Source organism: Monodelphis domestica, chromosome 4 (assembly GCF_027887165.1).
Source record: "Monodelphis domestica isolate mMonDom1 chromosome 4, mMonDom1.pri, whole genome shotgun sequence".
Classification (NCBI taxonomy): domain Eukaryota; kingdom Metazoa; phylum Chordata; class Mammalia; order Didelphimorphia; family Didelphidae; genus Monodelphis; species Monodelphis domestica.
Genome location: NC_077230.1, coordinates 248,352,289 through 248,376,673, shown reverse-complemented (window position 1 = coordinate 248,376,673; position 24,385 = coordinate 248,352,289). Strand labels below are relative to the sequence as shown.

The following is a 24,385-nucleotide window of genomic DNA, read 5'->3' as shown; positions in this document are numbered from 1 at the left end:
ATTTTTGCATCTGTATTCATTAGAGAGATTGGTTCTATACTTTTCTTTCTCCATTTTTGAGCTGCCTGGCTTTGGAATCAGTACCATGTTTGTGTCATAAAAGGAATTTGGTAGAGGTCCCTCTTTACTTATTATGTCAAATAGTTTGTATAGTATTGGGATTAGCTGTTCTATTAATATTTGATAGAATTCACTTGTGAATCCATCAGGCCCTGGGGATTTTTTCTTAGGGAGTTCTTTGATGGCCTGTTGGATTTCTTTTTCTGATATGGGATTATTTAAGAATTCTATTTCTTCTTTTGTTAGTCTAGGCAATTTATACTTTTGTAAATATTCATACATATTATGTAGGTTGGTATATTTATTGCCATATAGTTGGACAAAGTAGTTTTTAATGATTGCCTTAATTTCCTCTTCATTGGAGGTGAGGTCCCCCTTTTCATCTTTGTTATTGTTAATTTGCCTTTCTTCTTTCCTTTTTTTTAAATTAGATTGACCAGTACTCTGTCTATTTTGTCTGTTTTTTTCAAAGTACCAGCTTCTATTCTTGTTTATTAGTTGAATAGTTCTATCTCATTAGATTTTATTAATTTCACCCTTAATTTTTAGGATCTCTAGTTTCTTCTGGGTTTTTTCTGGGGTTTTTTTATTTGTTTGCTTTCAAGTTTTTTGATTTGCATTTCCAATTCACTGATCTCTTCCCTACCTAATTTGTTAATATATGCACTCAAGGATATGAATTTTCCTCTGAGTTCTGCTTTGGCTGCATCCCATGAGGTTTGAAAGGATGTCTCACCATTGTCATTTTCCACAATGAAATTATTGTTTCTATCATTTGTTCTCTAACTAACCAATTTTAGAGTATCATATTATTTAATTTCCAATTCATTTTTGATTTGGCTCTCCATGTACCCTTACTGATTATTATTTTTATTGCCTTATGATCTGAAAAGGTTGCATTTATTATTTCTGCTTTTCTGCATTTATATGCCATGTTTCTGTGACCTAGTGTATGATCAATCTTTGTGAATGTGCCATGTGGTGCTGAGAAGAAGGTGTATTCCTTTTTGTCCCTATTTATTTTTCTCCATATGTTTATTTACTCTAATTTTTCTAAGATTTCATTCACCTCTTTTACCTCTTTCTTATTCATTTTCTGATTTATCTAAATTTGATAGTGATTGGTTCAAGTCCCCCACTAATATGGTTTTACTGTCTATTTCCTCCTTCAATTCTCCTAGTTTCTCCATTAGAAATTTGGGTGCTATACCATTTGGTGCATACATGTTGATTAGTGATATTTCTTCAATGTCTATACTCCCTTTTAAGAGAATATATTTACCTTCCCTATCCCTTTTGATCAGGTCTATTTGTGCTTTGGCTTTGTCAGATATCATGATTGCAACTCCTGCCTTCTTTCTATCAGTTGAGGCCCAAAAGGTCTTACTCCATTCTTTAATTCTAACCTTGTGAGTATCAAACCGCCTCATATGTGTTTCTTGAAGACAACATATGGTAGGATTTTGGGTTCTAATCCAATCTGCTATTTGTCTACATTTTATGGGTGAGTTCATCCCATTCGTGTTCAAAGTTATGATTGTCGCTTGTGGATTCTCTGGCATTTTCAAATCCTTCCCTAATTCTGACCTATCTTCTTTAACTATAACCTTTTAAACCAGTGATTTACTTTAGATCAGTCCCCCTAGTCCCCTCCCTTGATATGATTCCCTTTTTAGCCTCTTCCCTCCCCCCTCTCCTTCCCTCCCTTTTTATACACCCTCCCCTCTCCCCCTCCTTAATTCCCCCTTCTCTCTTACTCTATTGGATAAGAAAGAATTAAGATCCCAATGGATCTAGAAGTTCTTCCCTATCAGAGTTGATTTCACTGAGAGTAAGGTTTAAGTAATACCACTTGGTGCTCTCTTCCTCTCCTTCTCATATGAGAATTCTTCCCCTCCACTTTCCATGTGTATCTTTGTGTAGGAAAGATTATTCTACTTAGTTTTTTCTCCCTCTATTTCTTGAAGTAAATTTTAGTATCATCAACGATTCCCCCCCTCCCTTTTTCTTTCTCCCCCCTTTCACCAAATCATCTTAATGCCCCAATCTTTCCCTATGCATACAATTTTTGAGAGTTACACATTTCATTTCCCCCACATATTAATATATATAATTTGATATAAATGTAGTCCTTATAGAAGAGTTTGACTTAAAGAAAAAAGATAAGATTTTTGTCCTTTTCCCTTTCTTTCATATTTACCTTTTTAAGTTTCTCATGCTATCTGTGTTTGGATGTCAACTTTTCCACTAAGTTCTGGTATTTTCTTAGCAAATACTTGGAAATCTTCTATTTTGTTGAATGCCCACATTTTCCCCTGGAAGTATATAGTCAGTTTTGATGGGTAGTTGATTCTTGGTTGGAGACCCTGCTCTCTTACCTTTATAAATATCCTTTTCCATGCTTTGTGGTCTCTTAGTGTGTTTGCTGCTAAATCATGTGTGATCCTTATGGGGGTTCCTCTATATCTGAATCTCCTCTTCTTGGCTTCTTGTAAGATTTTCTCCTTAGCTTGGAAGCTCTTGAATTTGGCAATTACATTCTTGGGGGTTGTCTTTTGGGGATTTAGTATAGAGAGTATTCTATGAGCCCTTTCTCTTTCTATTTTGCCCCCTTGCTTGAGAACATTGGGGCAATTCTCTTCTATAATTTCCTGTGGTATCACATCGAGGTTTTTGTTTATCTCTGTTTTTTTGGGCATACCAATGATTCTCAAGTTGTCTCTCCTTCCTCTGTTTTCCTGGTCTGTGACCTTGTCCATGAGATATTTTACATTTTCTTCTAATTCATTAATTTTTTGACTCTGCTTTATTAATTCTTGCTGTTTTGCAAGATCACTGTCTTCCAGTTGCTTAATTCTGGTCTTTAGGGACTGGTTTTGCTTTTCTGCTTAGTCTGCCCTTCTGTTAGAGGCTTCCAGCTCTTTCTCCAATTGTGAGGTCTTGTCTGTCAGGCTGCTGGCCTCTTTCTGAATTTTTTCCCCATTTTTCTTGCCAGAAGGTTTCCATCTTTTGGATAAGCTCCAATTTGTGTTCTTCCAGAGCTTGTGGATAATTTCCATTTTGGGGGGCATGTTTTGATTTTGTTTGAATTCCATCCACTTTCTCTTCTTTCCCTTGGGTATTCCCCCCATAAAAGTTTTCAATAATCACTTTTTTTCCCTTTCTTCTTGGAGGGTTGATTTTGGGCAGTGTGAGCCATCCCTTTGGTGGTTTTTTTCCCCTTTCTTTTTGGTCAGAGGTCTGGGTGATATTGGTGGATTTTCTGTGGATTTAAGTTGCCTCAGACTAGTTCTTCCCGGCTTCCATGGTTTGTTAGTGCATCCGCCCCCATGCTCTGTGGTCTCTTCTCAGCAGTGCGCAGGAATCTCCTGTAAAATCACTCTGAGGAGTGGATATCTGGTAGTCCCTGTCAGTTTCCAGGGAGCCTGGCATGCCACCCCCCCCCCCATTACAGCCAGGAGCGGAGCTTCGGCCTGAGGCATTTCCTACAGTTTCTCAAGACTCCACACTGTTCGCAGTTTGCAGAGGCCCCATGGTCTGTGCACTCTCTAGTGAGTAGGGTTCTCCAGTGAAATCACCCTGAGAGGTTGTTCCCTAGTAGTCTTTAGATCCCAAGGACCCTGGTGTGCCCCCCCAGACAGAGATGTTCCACACTCACGTTTTTGTGCCAGCTTTTCCTCCTTCTTATAGTGTGGCAATGTTCAAAGCCCATGTACCTTCGTTTCTGTGGGGTACTGGAGAGTCCTTCCATTCTTCCAAGGATGATTTTTATGCTCTTTTGAGGTAGTCTATTTCATTCGGTGCCAGGGAGAGGAAGCGATTTGCGTCTAGATACAGCCATGTTTACTCGGAAGTCTCATTTCTTTATTTTTATTTCATAGTATTCAGTGTCTTTGACAGTCTCTTTTCTGAATAGGCTCCTATGCATCAACAGCTCTACCAAAAATGTATTGTCTAGAGCAAAACACAAATACTATTACAATTCGATAATGATGTTAATATAGATAATTGCAGGACTGCATCTTGTCTTCCATAACACTTTGAATGAAGGACAAGGAAGTTGGTTGTTTATTTGTGTGTACATATATCCCATTTCAGGCCAACCACACAAAGATCACTTAAAGGCAGTAGAAACATTTATGTTGGAGAAGAGGAAACTTTGGAGATGTATGATATGCAGTGTGGTTCAGTGGAAAGCATATTGCATATGGAGTCAACAAACATGAATTTGAAGAAGTGATTTAAATTCTCTGGGCCTCAATTTCTTCACCTATAAAGTAAAAGATTATACCAGAAAGTGTTTAGGTGCCTTCTAGCTCTGAATCTATGAATTTCCATCTAAAGATTATAGTCATTTTTCTTTGTCATAGAGATGGAATTTTGAAATATTGGCAGAAATTAGGGAAAGAAATGTTTTAGATCTACAAAATATAGGTAGCCAAAATTTATATAATACTTTAAGTTTTGTGGCATGTTTCTACAAATATTATCTACTTTTGTCTTCACAACAACCTTGGTTGTTTTTATTTAGCCTTTAGAGGGGAGTATTGAACTTGTTGTGACCCCATTTGGGGTTTTCTTGGCAAGGATACCATAGTAGTTTCTCATTTCTTTTCTCAGCTCAATTTATAGATGAGGAAACTGAGGCAAACAGGTTTAAGAAACTTGTTCTGGTACACACATCAACTAAGTGTCTGAGGCTGGGTTTGAACTCATGAAAATAAGTCATTCACTATAACATGGAAGAAAAGAAACATGATTGATATCTTTTCAAGAAAGAATTTTTTTTTACCTCATTCCATTCATTCCTGCAATTTTTTTGCCTAACTTTTCAGGATAAATTCCTGATTTAGGCTAGATTACAAGTAAAATGCTCTATCCATTGTGCAACCTACCTACCAAGCCCTAGGAACAAGGTACTAATATTATCCCCATTTTGTAGGTAAGAAAACTGCGGTTGTGGCCTGGTGTCAGTGTTCACACGCAGCGGCAAGACGTCGATGTTGCTCATCTTCAAAGGTGGTGGCGTGGTTAATGTGGGTTCGCCAGCTGCTTCTGTCAGAGGCAGTGAGTTCTAGTTGCTTTGGTGTAATGCCAGCCCACTTCAAGTTTGATTCTGTATTCATTTGAGGCTCTACCTTTCCAGAAGAAGGTGTATCCAGTGGTGGGTTCACTGAGTGATCCCTCTTCTGGTAGGCGTGTTTCGCTTAGGGCTGTGATGTCGATGTTATATCGCGCCAGTTCTTTACCGATTAGAGCTGTTCTTCTCTCAGGTCTTGGGGTATTCTCTCTGTCAAGTAATGTCCTGATGTTCCATGCTCCTAGTAGGAGTTTCTTTGTATTTTGTCTTCTTTGATTTAGACTGCTTAAAGGGATGACCTGCCAGCCACAGTGTGCTGACCGGGTGTTTGTAGGGCAGGCAATGTTTGGGACACCTTTTCTAGTCCCCTCCCTTGATTAGGGTGAGCAGTGCTGTCCTAGAGAGGGCTGCTCAGTCGCCCAGGATGCTGCCGAACGTCCCTGCTGCCCTACAGAGCCTAACAGAAATATTATATGATTAGAAATGTTATTAAGGACTAAGCTATTATCAGCAAAACTAGGTTATTTGAAGCACATGATAAAAATGCTATCTACAGCCAAAGGAGGAACTGTTGGAATCTGATTACAAATCAATCCATACCATCTTTCATGTTATTTATATCATGAGTTTCTTTTTTAATTATATGTGATAGGTGTCTTTTGTCACAGTACAGCATGAAACCACAAGTATAAGCTATATCAGACTGTTACTGCCTCAAGGAGAGAGGAGAAGAAAGGGAGAGAGGGAATCTGAATTGTAAAATTCAAAAAATATTGTAAAAATTTGTTTTCATGTGTATTTTAAAAAGTGTAAAGAAAAAAGGATATATGAGGCTATTTGCTTATGGAGGAATGAACTACAGGCAGGTAAACTAGAGTAGTATGCAAGAAATCAAGCACGAGCATTTGCTCTTGTAATACCGGGTATATGATATTTTCAGGAATATAGGACATTATATTTGCTCTCATCTGTTTTCTCTTTTCTTATCTTTAATCATCATCATCATCATCATCATTCACACTGTCAGCAAACATAAAGAATAGTCCAATAACTTGGTTTATTTGTATCATTTATTGATTTAAATATTTTGTAAATGACTTTGGACATTAGAAGGTAAATAAAATGCATTTCTTGAACAGATAGATTTGGACAGAATTATATAAATATAACACACAAATCATCACCACTCTATTTTATAACCGCCCCGATCTACTGTCATTCATTTTTTCTTATACAAATCCAATTCACTTCATTCTGTACTCTGTAAATACATAGAAATATTGAATAATGAATCATGCTATTTACACTGTGTATGACTTACAAAAAGTAATTACAAATAAAAATACTTAAAATAATTCAAATGTGTCAACGCAAAAAGATACATTAAGTATTTCTAGTTCTATAAATGTCTATATGCTTCAACATATGTCTAATCTCAAATCCTAGTGACATAATATATATTTTATCATTTCAGTCAAGAAATTCTAAAATCTATTCCTGTACTACTAGAGAAAGGCAAAAAATATTTTAACATAATATGAAACACTATCAGAAACATCTCTTGGAACTGGACAAGTTTATAGATGCATTCATCTTTAGAAAACATAAAATTAAATTGATTAATTCAAAATATAAGCAATTAAATCATGCCATATAGATATAATAGTATATTGAATTGTTATTATTTGATAATATTGTCATTTGTTTGACATTTCTAGAGTTTAAAAAGAAATGATTCACAAAGTATATTTTGATCTTTAATGGCAGATTATTTACACTGCAAGCCAAACCAAAGTATTAGCCCCACAAAACTGAAGCATACAAAATAGTTGTAATGTTGAAAGTAATTAGGGACATGGCTAAATAAAATAGCCTCGTGCCAAAGAGACTAATGAAGACTTTACAAGCATTCACTATGTATATTATATATATATATATATATATATATATATGAGCTTGCAAAAGATATTTACTTTATGGTCCAAAAAATTAGGTGAATATGTTTTGACTTTTTTTTTTTAAATAACAGGTTGAAATGAGCACATAATTATGCCTGATACCTAAGTATTATTTGGAAAGTGAGACCCTTTGGTTCTTGAAATGGTTAATCACAGTTAAAGTGTCAAAATTCAGGTAGATTATTTTGAAATGGAAAATTGTTATCTGCATGATTCTGAAATGTACTTTGTAGTGCATTTTTTAAAAAAGTAAAATGTTTTTTTTGTCGCTCAGTGACCCATATTTTAAAGTAGTCAAGTTTATTCATGTTGCTTGAAAATTTAGGAGCTCTTTGTCCCTGGAAAACCACTCATTATATTTTGTGTTTTCTTTTCATAGAAAGAAAATGCCTAGTTTACCATCTGGGAGAAATACAAAACAACAACAACAACAACAAAATTGGAAAGCATTTCCCCTCCACTGATCATGTATCCAGTAGTACATAACTTGTCATTCCTAGTAATAATAATCTACCCTGGTGGCACGTATTTATTTTCCCATGATAACAGTAGTTAAAGCTTACTGATAATATTGTAAGGGACCAATTCTGCTGAATGGAAAAACTAGACTGATACAAGTTGACTTCAATATCTTTAGCAGATCTGTGCCCTTGATAATAGTTCCTCTACAGAAGTAAGTAAAATAAAACATACAAAAGTGTCTCTGATTGTATTTGATACCAAATTTCATCTAAATTTCCTCCTTTCTCAATATATTTCTTTTTTTCTTTCATTATTAAAAGCATTTATTTATACAAAGGGAAAAACGAGTCTGAAGTCTAAGAGATCCTACTTTTTAAAAAATTCTCCTAGTTCTAGGATTGCCTTCCATTTCTGGTACATGTCTTTTAAACTCCTAAAATTAAATATTATTTTTTAACAGTTGCTCTGTTGATTAAAGATGATTGCCTACTTTTTTTGTAATAAACAAAGAAACCATTCACCATGATTCTGAAGAAAAGAAATATGATTTGTTTTTGAAAATGTATATTTTCAAGAATGGACTTTTAAAATTTCTCCCTCTATTCCTGTTTTTTTTTTTCCAACCTAACTTTTCAAGTTGAATTATTCCTAAGATACAGAAAAGAGACATTCCAATAATACATCATGGAGGAGAGGTGGAGATTAAAACATTATTTGGCTTGCTAAAGTATAAGCTTCTAAAGAGAAAAAGTCATCTTTTAAATTTTTCTGATAAAAAGAAATGAGATATTATAAAGCAAATGAAGTGTAAGTCATCTGAGTAAAATATAAAGACAACTTTTACTAAAAAGTCTAAAGCAATTGGTTTAGAAATGTATTTTTTTGAGATTAAAAAGTTAAAAGATTTTCCTTCTTTGTTTCCTATTATTATTACTTGATTTCTCCCTTCTTGGCATCTGATTATTTTGAAGTAGAAATTAGATTTTTTCAAATTTTGCCTTCCAAATAAAAGCACAATAAATTCTTCTCTCAAAACTCTACAAATAAAGACTGAAAGACTTTTGGGAAGTTTCTGTAAGAAGTTGCCGTCTAGGGTGCTTATCAAAAATAGAAGGCCATAAAACCCTTCACAATTTTCTTAATGGTACTATGCTGAAATATCAAATACGTTTTTTCCTTACTAAAGCAGACATCTTGAATGATTTACAGTTTCATGAAAACAAAATGGCTTTGGGTTGGACCTTTACAATAAATGATTGCTTCATAAGTTGTTTGTTTTTTTAAATTATCTGAGAGGAAATTGTGATAAAATCTTGCTGCTTCTCATAGGATTTTAGAATATGGCTTTCTACCTGATCTCATGAAGTGAATCACAAACTACATTTTGATTATAAATGCTGTTCTGTCAGCAGTCTGTAACTGCAGAGAACTAGGACATATGGAATGTGCTAGATATTGCTTTTGTAACACACGAGGTTTCTAGGGTGGAAGCAGGGTTTTAACAGCACTCAGGGATAAAACAAAGCTTCATCTCTGTATAACACTGTTAGGAAAGGGTGAGGAAGAACAGAGCTCTAAGACAGAACCAAACGCTCCCCAAGTGATACCAATCCAGGTGAGGATTTCACAAAACCCCCTTGCTCATCCCACTCTCTAATGTCATCTATAAGAGAAAGACAGGCAGATAGAAAGACAGAGAGAGACACACACAGAGACAAAGACAGAGATGGTGAAAACAAGAGATAAAGAGGTTGCCACTGGCTGTTAAAAAAATAAAGGGCTATTCCTGCTCTTTCTTAAGAAAGTTTTAGTTTAGTGAAATAACCATCAAACCCTCCAAAGCCCTCTTTGTAAATGATTCTGAGAAGTCATTCCTTTCCAACAAGTGCCATCTCCCTGCAAACTAAGTCTATAACCAGTACATTTCCCTACATCACCACTCATTTACCAAATATATGGCAACTCCTAGCATGGAAGAGACAGAGGCAGGTCTGCCTTGAGAAGGCTATTCTTCACTAGTCACAGACCAATCCAACAGAATATTAGGCAGATTGCTATGAGGTCCCAGGAGGTTAAAAAAAATAACTGATGCCAGTATGTTACAAATGTTAAAGCTTCATAGATGTTTGGGTAGTTAACCACATATAAAGCACTTAGATGTTTATACAGATTAATAATATTACATGAGTAATATCAAATTTTAGTGTGAGAGCCACAGTTGAGTATGAATCATTGCAAGATCTCTCATTCCTATACAGACTGATTGGATTCACTATAGCAGATAGCAAACATCTCTTAAAAACATAAACAAAGATAATGATTTTCTTTTCCAATAAATAGTTAAGTTCTTGAGTTAAAATCAATTTCTGTATTGGTGATTACACAGAACAACTGAAGCTGTCTTTCCCCCACCTCTTAATGGCTAGAGTCACCTATTCATTTCCCCTCACTAATCCCCTCACTAAATATTTTTTGCTAAACATATTTCAGATTTGGATCATTTGGATTGTTCTGTTAACCATACATTTGGGTGCAGGAAATACATTCTATCCTTAAATTGCTTGTATACTTTACTGCTGTCCTCCCAGGCAGAGCAGAAAACAAGTAACCAACCAGGATTAATTTATGGTGATTTTTTTTGGCAAAAATCATCCAGGTATTTCAAAGGCCCATTGGATTTCTTTTGTGTATTTGGTTGAGGTTAAGGAAGATGATAATTTCTTTAGTTAATTCTTTGTCCTCCATTTTGGAGAGTTATGCTACATATACCTGTGTTATGGGAAAGGAACTCTACATATATTGAGTTAAGGCCAAAAAAAGCTTTTAGAAGGAATTAGCTCATCTGTGTGGGGATTTTGTGCTCTAAACTAGAATACATCTGGATAATGACTATTGCGCTAGACATCTTTGGAAACTTCCTTGTTCTATATCACTTCTTATTTAATGAATGAGGACTAAAGGTAATGAATCTACCATTCACTTTGTTTCATGTGAGACTACCATGGATTCTGATATCTGATACATGTTAAACTATTGGAATAATAGTGAAAAATAATAGTTAACATTAAAGTAATAATATTTTAATTTTCACAAATTGCCACACATAATACCACCTTTGAACCTTGTCTGTGGCTAAGTTATATTCTATCCAATCAGAGATAACTGTGGTCTCTAGTTATGAAGCATACCAAGTTCAAAGCAGCTAAATGATACTCAGATTTTGAATTTCTAAAGGAGCTCTCTCCCATGGCATGGCAGAAGGTTTTAAAATATAGACGGAAACACCATTAGATTTAAAAATATATTATATATAGAAAATTCACTGAATATGTTTGCCTTTTGGTCACATAGATTGGGATAACTATAAAAAAACACTCATCTATGATGAAAATAGCTTTTATGCTGGTTTAAAAGACATAGCATAGTAGAAAGGGCTAGAACTAGAGTCAGAAGACCTTTTGAAGTCCTAATTTTTGAAATTTATTAATTATGTAATCTTGAGAGTCACTTTCTCTGAGCTTCAGTTATCTCACCAGTAAAATTAATAGGGGGCTGAATTATACCACCTAGTATAAAGTCTCTACCAACTCCAATATTCCATTTGTGCCTCAACTGTCAAAAATATCAACAGTTATTACATCTGTGGACAATGCACAATGCTTAAGAATTCAAAACATTAGCTAACATTTGCTGTGCCATCTCATACAACAGGAAACATATGCAGAAATATGAATGTTTTCAACATTTTTTTAGTATTAGAGAAATTGATTTTTACCATAGGAAAAAAAAACCAGTTGCTTATTTTCCCTACCCCATCCAAATTTATAGCTCCTGGGTTACTCAAGACCTTAGTCTAAAGTGTCATTCAGTCCCTTAGATTGTCCAGTGGAAAGAACACTGTAAGTTCTGTTTAAAGCTTGTGTCATAATCCACAAAGATGTATCTCCTAGGATGTAATAAAAATTGTGTTTCTATTAAAATAGAGGCTTCTTTGGGCTTGGTCTTAGAGTGGTTCTCAGTGGCCAAGAATTAGATAGAGTAATATCAGAGGCTCATCTGCATTACTGTGGTAATCCAATACAACAATGATATATACTTCATTTAATTCAGCAATTTTACAATGTTTCATTCCTCATCTTATGTGAAGATTTCTTAATACCATTATTAAACAATTAGAACATAAATAAAAGTATATCACAATAATCTAATCTTATTACAAATTATTCCCTGTTATTAAAAAAAGTTATCTATTTTCTATTATCTATTTTCAGCCCAAGATTGTTGCTTAAATAATAGCAGAGATTTGTAGGATTGTCCTTATTATAAAATGAAAACCAGTCCCTGGGATGTAGTACTTTATACCCTCACAAGTCCTAACTTCTTTAATACAATAATTGGTAGAAGATAAGAAAAATACTTAATTCATAAAAATTCTGAAAATGAATCTCAGAACTAGGAGATAACATCTTAAAAGTAGTGCCAAAATGACAACTGTGTTTTTTAAGAAGGGCTGAGGAAATTCCACATTTTGATAAGTTGTGTGTATCTGTGTATGTAGTTGTGCACAAGCGTGGTTACATGCACTCAACCCTTCTTGTGCATAATGTATCTCCCCATTATACAACAATGATAAATTATTACTTCCTTCCTTCCTCCAACCTTCTCCCTTCATTTTATCCCTTCCTCTCTATTCTTTTCTTCCTTCTCTCTTCCTCCCTCCTCTCTCTGTCTCTCTCTCCCTCTTGCTTTCTTTCCTCTCTTTCTTTCATCTCTTCCCTATTACGTCCTTTTTTTGTCCTCTTTCTTTCCTCTCTCTCCTTTTCTTTCTCTCTTCCTTATTCCTTCCTTTCTTTCCCTTTTTCTTTCTTTCCTCCTCTCTCCCTTTCCTACTTTCTCCCTCTCTTTCTCCATTTCTCCTCTTTCTGCCTCTCTGTCTCTGTATCTCTGTGTCTCCATCTCTGTCTCTCTCTCTGACTGTCTCTGTCTCTCTGTTTCCTAACCTCAGTCTTCTTGAAATGGTTTGATAAGCTGCGTGAAATAATGGATAGAGAATTAGAGTAGGAGAGACCTAGGCCCAAAGTTCAATACTTATTAGATCTATAATCCTAGACAAGTCCCATAACCTTCCTGAGCCTCTGAGATTCTCATTTATAAAATGGAAACTATTTGTAGTATCTGCCTTATAGGGTTATTGTGATAACCAATGAATATAAGGTATAAGGTGTTTTAAAAAAAAAACTAAATATAGTATATGGACATCATACATGATTTATAGAGCAATAAACCATAAATCCAGCAGTTTAATTTCATTTTGAAAGCCTATTTTGTCTTCAATTACTTATATTCCTTTCCCACTAAGCAACGAAGATGCTAACATCATAAGCCTAAATTGGGGACAATATTTGGGAGCCATAGAGAAGTCAAAAAGTTATTTGATTACATCTGCTTCTGTGATATGTGAACCTTAATGAATTTATATAAATCCATAAAAATTTATGCAGAGTAAAGACGTACTATACACCACACATGAGGATATTACCATTGAATAGGATCCATACTAGCCTAGCCTTTCACACTGAAGGAGATAGGAATTCAGATTCATTACTTTCTCCCTTAAAATACTGAGAAATTTCAACTATTAATGACTTCCTGGCATTTCTTATTTCTTTCCTAATCCCCTCTTATTCATTTTCCAAGTTGAAAGATAACTATTTTCTCTCTTCATCCTCAACTCCAATGAATTATTTTTTAAAACTTTCACATAGTTAAAAGAGTCTTCTCATTCCTATGCATTCATCCATTCATTCTGAGCTCAGATAATTGGGTGTTTAAGATGCAGATGCACAGACTATTCATATGAAAGATTTATTGCAGGGGTGAAAATACCTTGGACTTGGAATGAAGGACCTGGACTCTGAATCCTGGCTTTGTCACATACTATCTTTGTGTCTTGGGGAAAGTCCTTTAACTCTTTGTTTCTCTCATTCTTCATCTATAAAAATAAGAAGATTGTATAAACTATAATTCAGCACTTAATTTATGATCTCATGATCCAAGCTCCTACTCCCACTGGGGTATATCTTTTCATCCTCAGGGTTGCATAAGAAACCTTTCCTGTCAACCACATAAGCCAATTTGAGGACAATATTTGGGAGGCATGTAGAAGCATCTACATACACACACACACAAATAACATGCTCAAAAATTATTTCATGATTCCTGACAAATGTTTCCAGTCAATTCATAGAATTTGTTAAAACAAAAAAAACACATAAGAAAAGAAAATTACAATCTGTTATAGCTGGCCAGAAGATTAATAGAACAAAAGGGCATTGAATATTTTGAAGCATTTGCTTAAAAGATTTCTCTAGAATGAGAATTAGTTATCTGGGAAAATCTAAACACAAGTGATCAACCTTTTCAAATCCTGAAACAGAATTACAAAATATTTAAGATGCTTGAATAGGAAATTCAGGCATGTGAAGAAAGAAAAGGACTATTTTTAAAGATCTCTTTCATTTCAGGACTCCACTGGTCTGAGCTAATTTTATTTCATTCTCTGGTGGCATGTGGCTGGATTCAGTATTCAGCTTTCTTTGTTCCACAGCTCCAGATGTTCTGACACTGATTTACCTTCACCACTGTAACCAAGTCTAGCCTTATCTGCCACGTTGACAGAGTTTCTATTTAGAGCTCTATGAACAACTAATCCCAGTCCTGATGAAATGTGCAGCTGCCAAGAGGTTGGCACTGCCTCCTGAGAAAGATGTGGGGCTTGTGAAGTTTGTGTCTTTGAAATAAGAGAACAATAGATGAGGGAAATCATTTGGGTTTCATTAAACCAGTAATGCTCTCCATGGGAGCTGCCACTCTCCTAATACTCCTGACACCTTCTAAAAGGAAGGAGAGAAAAAAAAAACCTAATAGCCTTGGTCATCCTTATTCATAGTTGTCTGCATCATTCCTTTCTCCACCCCCAACATCTTTTCCTGCTTCATCTATCTATCCAGTTTGGAACTGCAGATAGACAATAGCACAAAAGAAATGTCATCAGAAAAAGCAATGCTAAGAAACAGCTCTTCTTAGAGCTGACATTACCCTCAGGTAGAATCACTTCCAGTTCCTCTTACACTATCATATCATTAAATCAACACAAATTCGTCCCCTCCTCCACCAGCTAAATCAATACCTATCACCAGTGGTCTTGCTTTACACTTAGCTTTTCTCTCTTTAGGTTTTTCAGTTAATTAGCCACAATGGCTAAACCAAATGCTGAAAATGAGAATCCCATATACAACTAACTAGGCTACTTAAGAAAGGCAAACTAATGTGATTAAATGAACATTAATTTAGTATTTTTATTATTTATTGAATACTGACTGCATATATAGTAGCAATGAACATCTGATGACGTGTGTGTGTGTGTGTGTGTGTGTGTGTGTGTGTGTGTGTGTGTGTGTGTAGGAGTAGGGTCTTCCTGAATTTCTTGAGTGGAACAAGGATCCAATTCAATTTGTGAGATGATAGTTCTTTACTTCCCAGACAAGAGGGTGCTAGGTAAATTATTTTCCTGGGAGTGATGACAGATTACAGTTCTTTTGTTTCATCTCTGGGCAGAACATGGACTTGAACTGGTCCATATTCTCTTATTTTCCCCGGTTAATGATGAAACAGAGGAGAAACATCTAATTAGACCACACTAGATTTCTATTCAGTTTTTTTAAAGGATAAGACCCCTATTCTTTCCCTCCTGACCAGAGTCACATAGATTGAGGATTAATTTCTCCCCTTTTTTAAAACCCTTACCTTCCATCTTAGAATCAATACTATGTATTGGTTCTAAGGTAGAAGAGTGGTAAGAGGTAGGCAATGGGGGTTAAGTGACTTGCCCAGGGTCACACATCTAGGAAGTATCTGAAACCAAATTTGAACCCAGAACCTCCCATCTCTAGGGAGCCACCCAAGCTCAATTCACTTAGTCACCCAGCTGCCCCCAATTACCTTTTTTTTTTTTGCCTATAAGAAAGCTTAGATGCACAAGTCACCTGCCCCATTTAGGGTTCTAAATGATGCAAGAATCATTATCTTTTATGGTTTGGGATATCTCTGACACACTATCTTGATGGGATTAAAAATGAATCTGAAATAGCAACACTGACAACACCAGAATAGTCACTTGAGATTTTCATATCTCCTCACTCTTCTCCACCACAGCTTAGATAGGTAGTTATCTCTATGTATCAGGTTTTATGTTTTAGTTGATCATCCAGCAAGACTTTCAGGAATTCATAACCTAAAGACAATTATCACTCCTATATAAACATTTCTCAATCCCTAATTGATATCAATAACAACATGCTCCCCTACAGAGTCACAATGAAGTGAATGGGAGACTGGTCTTGGAGTCAGGAAGACCCTAGTTCAAATCCCACATCTGCCACATACTGGGCGTGTGACTCTGAGGAAGTGACAATCTCTTGGTGCCCCAGACAACTCTCTCACACTTTAAGTTGTAAAGAAGCTACAGATCAGTTTCCTCTCAAAGGATTCCTTTAGCTGACAAAATCACCAATCTGTTTTTTTTTTTTAATGGCCCTTTCACATCTAGCCTTTCCTTTCCCAAGAACGTATTCACCACAGAATAACATTTTCGAAAGCTGTCACTACAAGGGGCTCCTCCTTGTTCCTACAAGATCTGCTGTCTCCACTACAGCATCTATTGTACAACTATTCCTATTCTACTATTCCTCTTTGACAGATCTCTAAAATTCACAGAAAAAAATTGGATAAAGAAATCATGGTATGAAAGAGAGTCTCCATATGTTTGTTATTTAGATCCCAGGAATAATTATGCAAGGGACAATAATTACTGTGTAGCAGATTGGCAAATCAATGACATCTGAGATAGATTAAAGAGCTCATCTGCTATGTTCTGTACCTCAGTTATTATGGCACCCTGGTGTCGATGGAAGAGAGATCTTTAAATAACCCACATCATGCTTTGTTATTGCTTTTGTACGTAGTTTCGGCGTTTTCCCAGGGTTTTAGTGATTACCTCACATAGAAGTATGTTGCATGTATTATCATTATCATGGCTTAAGTTATTGCTTTAAGAGTTAGCATGATAAGGTATTGCTTGGGAATAATTTTTAGATGTATGTACAATTTAATGCTAAAAACGCACAGTGACAGTCATTCCTCCTGAAGGTTCCCACTGCAAATCCAACAATAGCCATTAGCCTAAGGTCTTTCCTCTTTGTGTCATGGTTCAGCAGACCTTATTCTCTGCTACATGATTTGTCAGTTACTGAAGATACAGTCCTTTACTGATTAAACATACTAACTAATATTAGGGAACAATAGTCTTCCCTTCTGTGAATCAGTGAAGAATCTTGCTTAGAAAGTACAATCCCTGAATTTGACACTGAAGTGACTTTAATTCTCATGAAAGCTATTATCTGAGGATCCCTGAAGCCTGAAGTAAAACACTTTGAGAAAATTACTCCAGCTGGAATGATACATGTCTTTTTCATTGTGTTTTCCAAATTTCATAGCTAATCCATGAATGCTCTCCCTGACCATCAAACATGATTCCCCTAATATGAATATGAAGTCTCATGAGGCACTTGACAGACACCATCCATTTTGCATAGATTGTTGTGTACAATGCTATTTTCTGTTTGCCACAAATTTAAGGTGGATATAAACTAATAGAATGATAATGTCAATCTCATTATACCTCCTTTGCTCTTCCCAGCCAATTGGGGCTTCAGTACACTATCATTCATTCATCTTTTATTAAAATATATCTTAATATTTTAAGTAAGACCTAGAACATAGTTGGTTCATATAAAAATTATGACAAGGTACAATTCTGCTACATCTTAGATTAAAATACTACTGATAGTTAATTGCCTATATAGCAAAATAAATAACTCAGTGCCCATGATACATAACCAAATTTATATTGTTATATATATCATTTTTTTATAAAGTTGCAAAGAAAAACCCTAAAGTTACTTAAAGTACAGTTGACATATTAAACAATAGTGCATTCACATGGATATGGTTATTCTTTAATGTGGATGATATAGCTTAAAATTTTCCATGCCACATGATGTTGGTTCTTTGTGTCAGATAATCATTTAAGTATCTGATTACACAATGTCATTCTGATGTGTATATTTTGCAGTGAACCAGATCAAATAATCTTTAATATATTGTGCAGTAGATGTTCCTAAGTGGATGTCCAGTATGTTACACAGATGGTTATTTCATCAATAGCATAATATATTCAGAAAATTAAAAATTTTATAGTTTTTGATCCCTGCTGTAAATACCCCAAATGCTTTTAGACACTAGATACACATGGTTAATAGTTGGTGTTAATGTAAATATCCTAATAGCAATCTACCACCTGCTTTTCTGATTTTGATTTATTCTTGTTTTTAGGTGAATCCTTGGCACTTCTGGACCTGCTTCTGAATCAAGAGTAATTCTAAGGAAAAATTCAATGAAGTAGCATAAAATGAATTAGTCCAGAGAATGAGTTAATGGAAACTAAATACCTGTTAACATATATGTACATGTATATACATTTAAATACACAAATGTGTATATCGACGTATATGATCATATACCTAAGAAATTTGAAATTTGTTAAGTGATGCTATTAGTTATAGCAAATGTTTCTTTTCTCTATATCCTCTGAACTATTTTTATGTGGGATTCCAGACTGAAAAATATGGAATGGAGCAGATATGCCATATGCCACACATGCAAAAATAATGGAAGGTAAAGCTTGGTACTTTTAATAAGCCTCAACCTTGCCCCTATTGCCCAGGGGCAGATGTGGACAGATGAGAAAGAATGGAGGAAATATTTGATAGCAGCATGGAGTAACATTAAAGTGTAAAGCAGAGGCTAAAAACTGATCAAAAATGCATACCAAGGCAGGCTGGTATTATATCCTCTGGCACAAATCCTAAGTATTTCAAATCTCTGCCCTAAATACCTATAGCACCTGTCCTAAATGGTGTCAGGCAGTCAACTGGCAGTGAATATATAATTTGTTCATGCTAATGATGATTATAATGAACTTGAGTTACCTCTTGTTATTTTTACAATTTAGCATACATTATCATGTGCAATCTATACAAATATGGTACCAGATATTCTTGTGATCAATTTTAAAACAAAAAGTGTGGCTGGATTCATGAAAGCATTGTTATCTGGACGCCAACATCTTCTCCTAATAAAATATTGAATTTCAAATCCCATTATTTCTGGTCAAACCATGAGACTCACAAATTTAAAGTAATGAGTGTCCAGGCTCTCAATTGAATGCAAAACAGGAGATTCACTCCCCAAAACACAGCTAGTCCACACATCAGAGAGCCACTCATGCAGGAAAAACAATGTAAAATTTAAAACATGATTGATTGGTTACAAATAGGATTTAAATACAGAGGCAAGAGTGACAACACCAGGAAATCTATCACAACTTTTGTTGCTCCCCTAAATATCTTCACCTGGAACTCCCTTAGGTAAATTTGTTTCTAGGGAGCCATCTTTAATTACCTGGTTTCCATGATACAAAAGCATAGAACCTCATATTTTGAGTCACTATCAATGATTTTGATTAATTACTGTTATTCAGTTTTATACTGAGCACACTCAGTATGTTCTTTACACATTTTGGTAGATTATGATTTGCTAAATAATTGATGTATTTCCATTTGAGTATATTTTTCAACATTGGTATTATCTCCATGGTGATATTGACATCAGTTCTTGCACTGAGGGATGTGATTATCAAGTCATTCCAAATTAGCTCCTTGTGGGTACATTAGGAGAGTCATACTATAGATGCTGCCTATCTCCTGAAAGCATAATTTTTATGAAAAAAACCTTCATATATAACAAATGGATTTTAAAATACTTCTGCACTCTAATATCACTGGGTTTCTGTGAGGGACAGTCATTTCCACTTCAGACTGATATCCTCTATTACAGGGGAGATGAAAGGTGAAAAATCCTTTTTAAAAGGTGAAATGTCAGTGCAGATGTCAGTCAAATAAATTCATGATATAGAAAAGGCAAACCAAAATTCTGGCCTGACTCTTTCAATTCATATTCCTAATTAGAAAACTGTGAAAACTTTAGGCTTAATTGCTCTGTAATGGAAATATACTGCTTTTCAGTTTCTTAATTCCATGGCTAGGAATGGAATTCATAGATATTACTTACAGCACCTTGCAAGACAGATAGCAACCAAGGAATTTGAATAATCAATAACAAGACCAAGGAAACAAGGAGACAAAGTGGATTGCTGCTTTGGAACAGAGTTCCACAGAATGAAATTAGATTTTACTACCTGAAAAAATGTAAGATCATATCCTGAGTATGACATAGCTATATGTATACACACATATAACTAGATCTATGCTTACTTCTTTAATTTGATATCTGTGAAAGTAGTATAAATGAATATAATAAAAAATTTGCATTTCTTCTGTAAGTGAAATTGCATAAGCCAATGTTGAAATCAAGTGATTCTGACAAATTGAGAGTTTGCACTGTACACAAAGCTTTTCTCACTTGCTCTGACTCTCCTTATTGGACAATGAAATAGGTTACCCAGGAATATTTGGAATCTTCTTACCTACTGCTCCATCAACCTAATATGGCCATTTCTCTGTTAAGATGGGAAAATCCATCATGAAAGGCAAAGGAATGGACTGAGTCAATGTTAGAAGCTTCTTGTAGCCATAGGGTTATACACACATACACACATACCCATGCATGCACACACATAAATATATATGTATATATATATATAATTTATATGATGAATATATGTATATATAATTATATATTTGTCCTTATTCATAAATGAAAACATTCATCATTACAGGAGAAGTCATTTGGCAATAACTAGTTTTCCTACATGAATACAAGAACTAGCATGATCCTATAACCAGCCATGTTCTGTCTTCAAGTGCCCAGATGCTATCAGTTAGCCCAGCTATCTCCTACCTTGGGAAGGGGGCTGCTATATCTTCCCAGGGGTCACAAAGCCTAAAATATGTTGGAAGCACTCTAGGAGTCAAGTAGCCCTAACATAATGGCCTTGGCATTGGCTCCTCTAGATAGCGGAAGGTAAAGCCTTTGCCCTAGAAGAAGTGGAGAACACAGAGAGGGGCAGGAAATAGGGTATCTCCTCTCTTTCTAGAAGAGTGCTTTGCCAGGATTCTACTCAAGGATGAGATTAGAGCCCAACAATTATATTAGTGATAATAATTACAGGACCTATTTTGTATATTTAGAATGGCTTCCAATCCATATAGTTCAGACAACTTGCAGAACATTAATTAAGCTTCATAATTAGGAAATTATTTTTATAGAAAGAGTTTTAATTCTCTGATCCTCAGCTGTGATACAGCAGTGAACAAATCACACTGTAACTCAAAGCTCTGACACAGAGAAAAGGAAAAAAAAAAGCATAGGGTTCAATATACCTTCATTACTAATTACTACCAGGGGAGGGAGAGCAATGAGTAACCATGGAGGAAGGAAACAGCCACACATCACAATAGAGCTACAGAACAAATGCTTCCACATCATTAATGAAAACAACAGGCCTTTTGGATTTATCTTCATTCCAAACTCTGACTATTCTTGCAACACAGTGCCCCTGATTTCAGGGTAGGTCAGTGATGGTATAGATTCTTTTTTTTTTCCATGCAGTATTGGTTAGGATGAAGCAGATTCAATTTTAGGGAATCGTGCAATAAAAATCTGCAGGCTACTGCAGTGATTGTGGGCAGGAGGAATTTATCAGATCTGATATAGTAAACCTATGCAAACTTCTATGATGGGGAGTTACATATTGTTAAAAGTGGCATAAATGAAACTGCAGGAGAACTTGCATTTTTACAAAAATTTCTCCAAGCTATACAATAGGAACTTCAAGTTTATGTTATACTACAAAAAGTCCAACTGAATATTGTTCATCTTGGCAAAATATTGAACTTCTCACTATTGCCCACATTCATTGAAAGCAGCTCAAAAGGGCAGTAAGTAAGCCTGGTCCATTCTTATGAGACAATGCTCTTTCATCATTCACACTGATTCTGAAAGGAGGGAAACAAAGATAATGGTATCAAGTACATTATGTGTATACAGTGCTCTGCACACAGTAGGTACTTGATGAGGATTAATTGAAGGGAATAATTTAGCAAGTCCCAAGATCTACCGTCATTTTAAAGTGCCTATTATGAAAATCTTTAGAGGGACCAAAGTAATTTACAGGAAAATAAATTACTTACTGCAAATTTTCCTTGAGAAGAGGAAAAAGATTTTTCTCTGCTTGTTTATTTTTCAATCTGCTCCTAGGAAACTCCATTTCTTTTAAATTTCAAGTTTATAATAATAACATTTGAAAGACATGACTACTAGACAGGCAGACAAGACAGGGTTTTCTGCACATATGAAATCCCCACTGAAGTAATCCCTATCTGATACTAATCCTTCTAAATACATGTAACCACATTAGATTATTAGGTTAAAGTTATATAATACACCAAATATACAGTAGTATGCTCTGAAAAGCTGGTTCGATTGTATGTGAAATGCTATTATCCAGAAAGAGAAAGATGTATAAAAATAGGTTAATATCCCTAAAATATTTTTACTCAGTTACAATTTCTCTGGCTGGGAAGTTAACCAAACCTCTATGGTATCTGTAAGAAATGTCTCTTCCAAAAAATTAAAAAATGTCCTCTACTGAATAACACATTGAATGTTGGAATGCAGACTCCACACTGGCTCTCCTATTTTTTTTTCAGTGGGTTCAATTCTTAAAGGTCATGTCATCTCATGGATACCAAACAAAAAACCCAAGGAGTTGACTTTGAGGTTTTACTTGATAAAAGGACCATGATTGTAATTTTCTTTTGTTAAGTGGCCAAAAATACCTCTTTTGAGTATGGATGCATTTGGTTCCCCTAATTGTCTTCCCCTCCAGTTTGTTTACCAACAGTCATCACCCACCTTATTCTAGTATTATTGCATGACATTACACAGAGATTGTACTGCTTGCCCAGGATAATGCAGTGAAGGAGAAAGGGTCTCTCTTCACTTTTCTGTCTAGACCCAGATTCTGGGCTTGTGCTTTTGTGATGAGTCTTTGATCTTCAGCAGGTCTCATAGGCTTGTCTCTCGTAGGAACATGGTGCCAATGTTGTAGGAAACCTTCTTCATTCGAGTTGAAGAGATCGAGGGCTTTGGCTGCTTGGGACCAGTTGTGAGCTCCAAGAAGTAACAGATCCCAGGTATTTCCTTTGGAAAGTTGTCTGGAAGCTCTTCGCGTGACCGAGGAATGAAAGTAAAACTGTCTTCTCTCTTCAATAACCTAGTGACAATGGAAAGGCAATGTCAACAAAATATACAAGGAAGAACACAGACTTTGAACAGTTCAAGGAGCCTTTTTTGAAGAATTACCAATTGAGTCCAATTTGATAAACACTTATCAAGATCCTACTGGGTGCCAGGCCTGGTGCTAAGTGTTGAGGATACAAAAAAAAGCAAAAGTTCCTGCCCTGAACAAACTTACAATGGAACAGGAGAAAGATCATGCAAACACAAATACACAAAGCAAGCTAAAACCAGGGAAACAGGAAATAATTAACAGAGGAAAGGCATTAGAATTTATAGGGGTTGGAGAATGCTTCCTGCAGAAAGTAGGATTTTAGGTGAGTCTTAAAGAAAGTCAGAGAGGTCAGTAGTCAGAATAAAAGGAGGGAGGGTATTGTAAGCAAGGGGACAGCCCAAGACCAAGAGATAGAATGTCCTGTTCATGAATGTTTGCTAGTCGGCTAGTGGCAAGGCACTGTGTTACGCTGGTAGTGCAAAGGTGAGATGAGCGCAGTGTCTGTCCCAGTATAAATGCTTAAAAAGTTTGTTGACTTCACTTGAAAAAAAAAAAGTCCTGCTTCAAGGAATCTACATTCTACTTGGGGAGCATTCAATCATGCATATAAGTAAATGTTACTCTAAAGAGTAAGAAAGTACTAATAGATTGCAGTATTGGAGAAAAACTATAGAAAGCAGCACCTGAGTTGATTTGGATTTAAAAAAGAAAAAACTTAATGTACCAAAATAATCACAAAAATATATCATTGCCATTGCTGTTCCATGAAAATATATAATGCCATAAATATCTCAGGGGAAAATGTAAATTAAGATCAAAATCTTAGTTTCACAGGATGAAATGTTTTTTAGAATTAGAAGGAACCGAGGGGTCATTGCATCCAATCTTTTCCGTAAACATACTTCCTATCCACTACATGGTCATCCCATCCTTGCTTGATTATATTGTGTCTTGTGAAATCACTACCACCCAAGACAACCAATTTTCATTTTTAGTGAATACTAACTGTTATGAAGTTCTCACTTATATGACATCAAAATCTTTTTTGTGCAACTTCTGCTCACTGAACCTAGTTTGTGCCCTCTAGAAGCCAATCAGAATAAAGGGTCACTTCCACAAGACAATATGTATATGAAGATTGATTTCATGCTTTTTCTAATTCTTCCCCAGGTTATTCTTACAAAGTTCTTTTAAACAATGTGACTCTACTGTAGTATTCCCCATTCTGGTCATCCTTTGTTGGACATGCCACCCAGGACTAAATAGATGATATTGGTATTTGTCTGACCATTGGAGAGTATAAGTGGATTTATCCCTTTCTTTCTGAATATTATATTTTTATTCATATAACCTAAGATTGATTTAGTTTTTAAGTGTTATCTCCCTACTGAC

At 35.4% G+C, this 24,385-nt stretch overlaps 1 protein-coding gene across 1 annotated transcript in view; it reads right to left on the bottom strand.

The window, feature by feature from the left end:
- Positions 1-6,192: 6,192 nt before the first annotated feature.
- Positions 6,193-24,385, bottom strand: part of GUCY1A2 (guanylate cyclase 1 soluble subunit alpha 2) — a 424,115-nt gene continuing 405,922 nt past the window's right edge. The window contains exon 8 of the mRNA XM_056794443.1: positions 6,193-22,975. Coding sequence (XP_056650421.1) covers positions 22,768-22,975 — 208 coding nt within the window. The 3' untranslated portion in view covers positions 6,193-22,767. The remainder of the gene's footprint in view (positions 22,976-24,385) is intronic.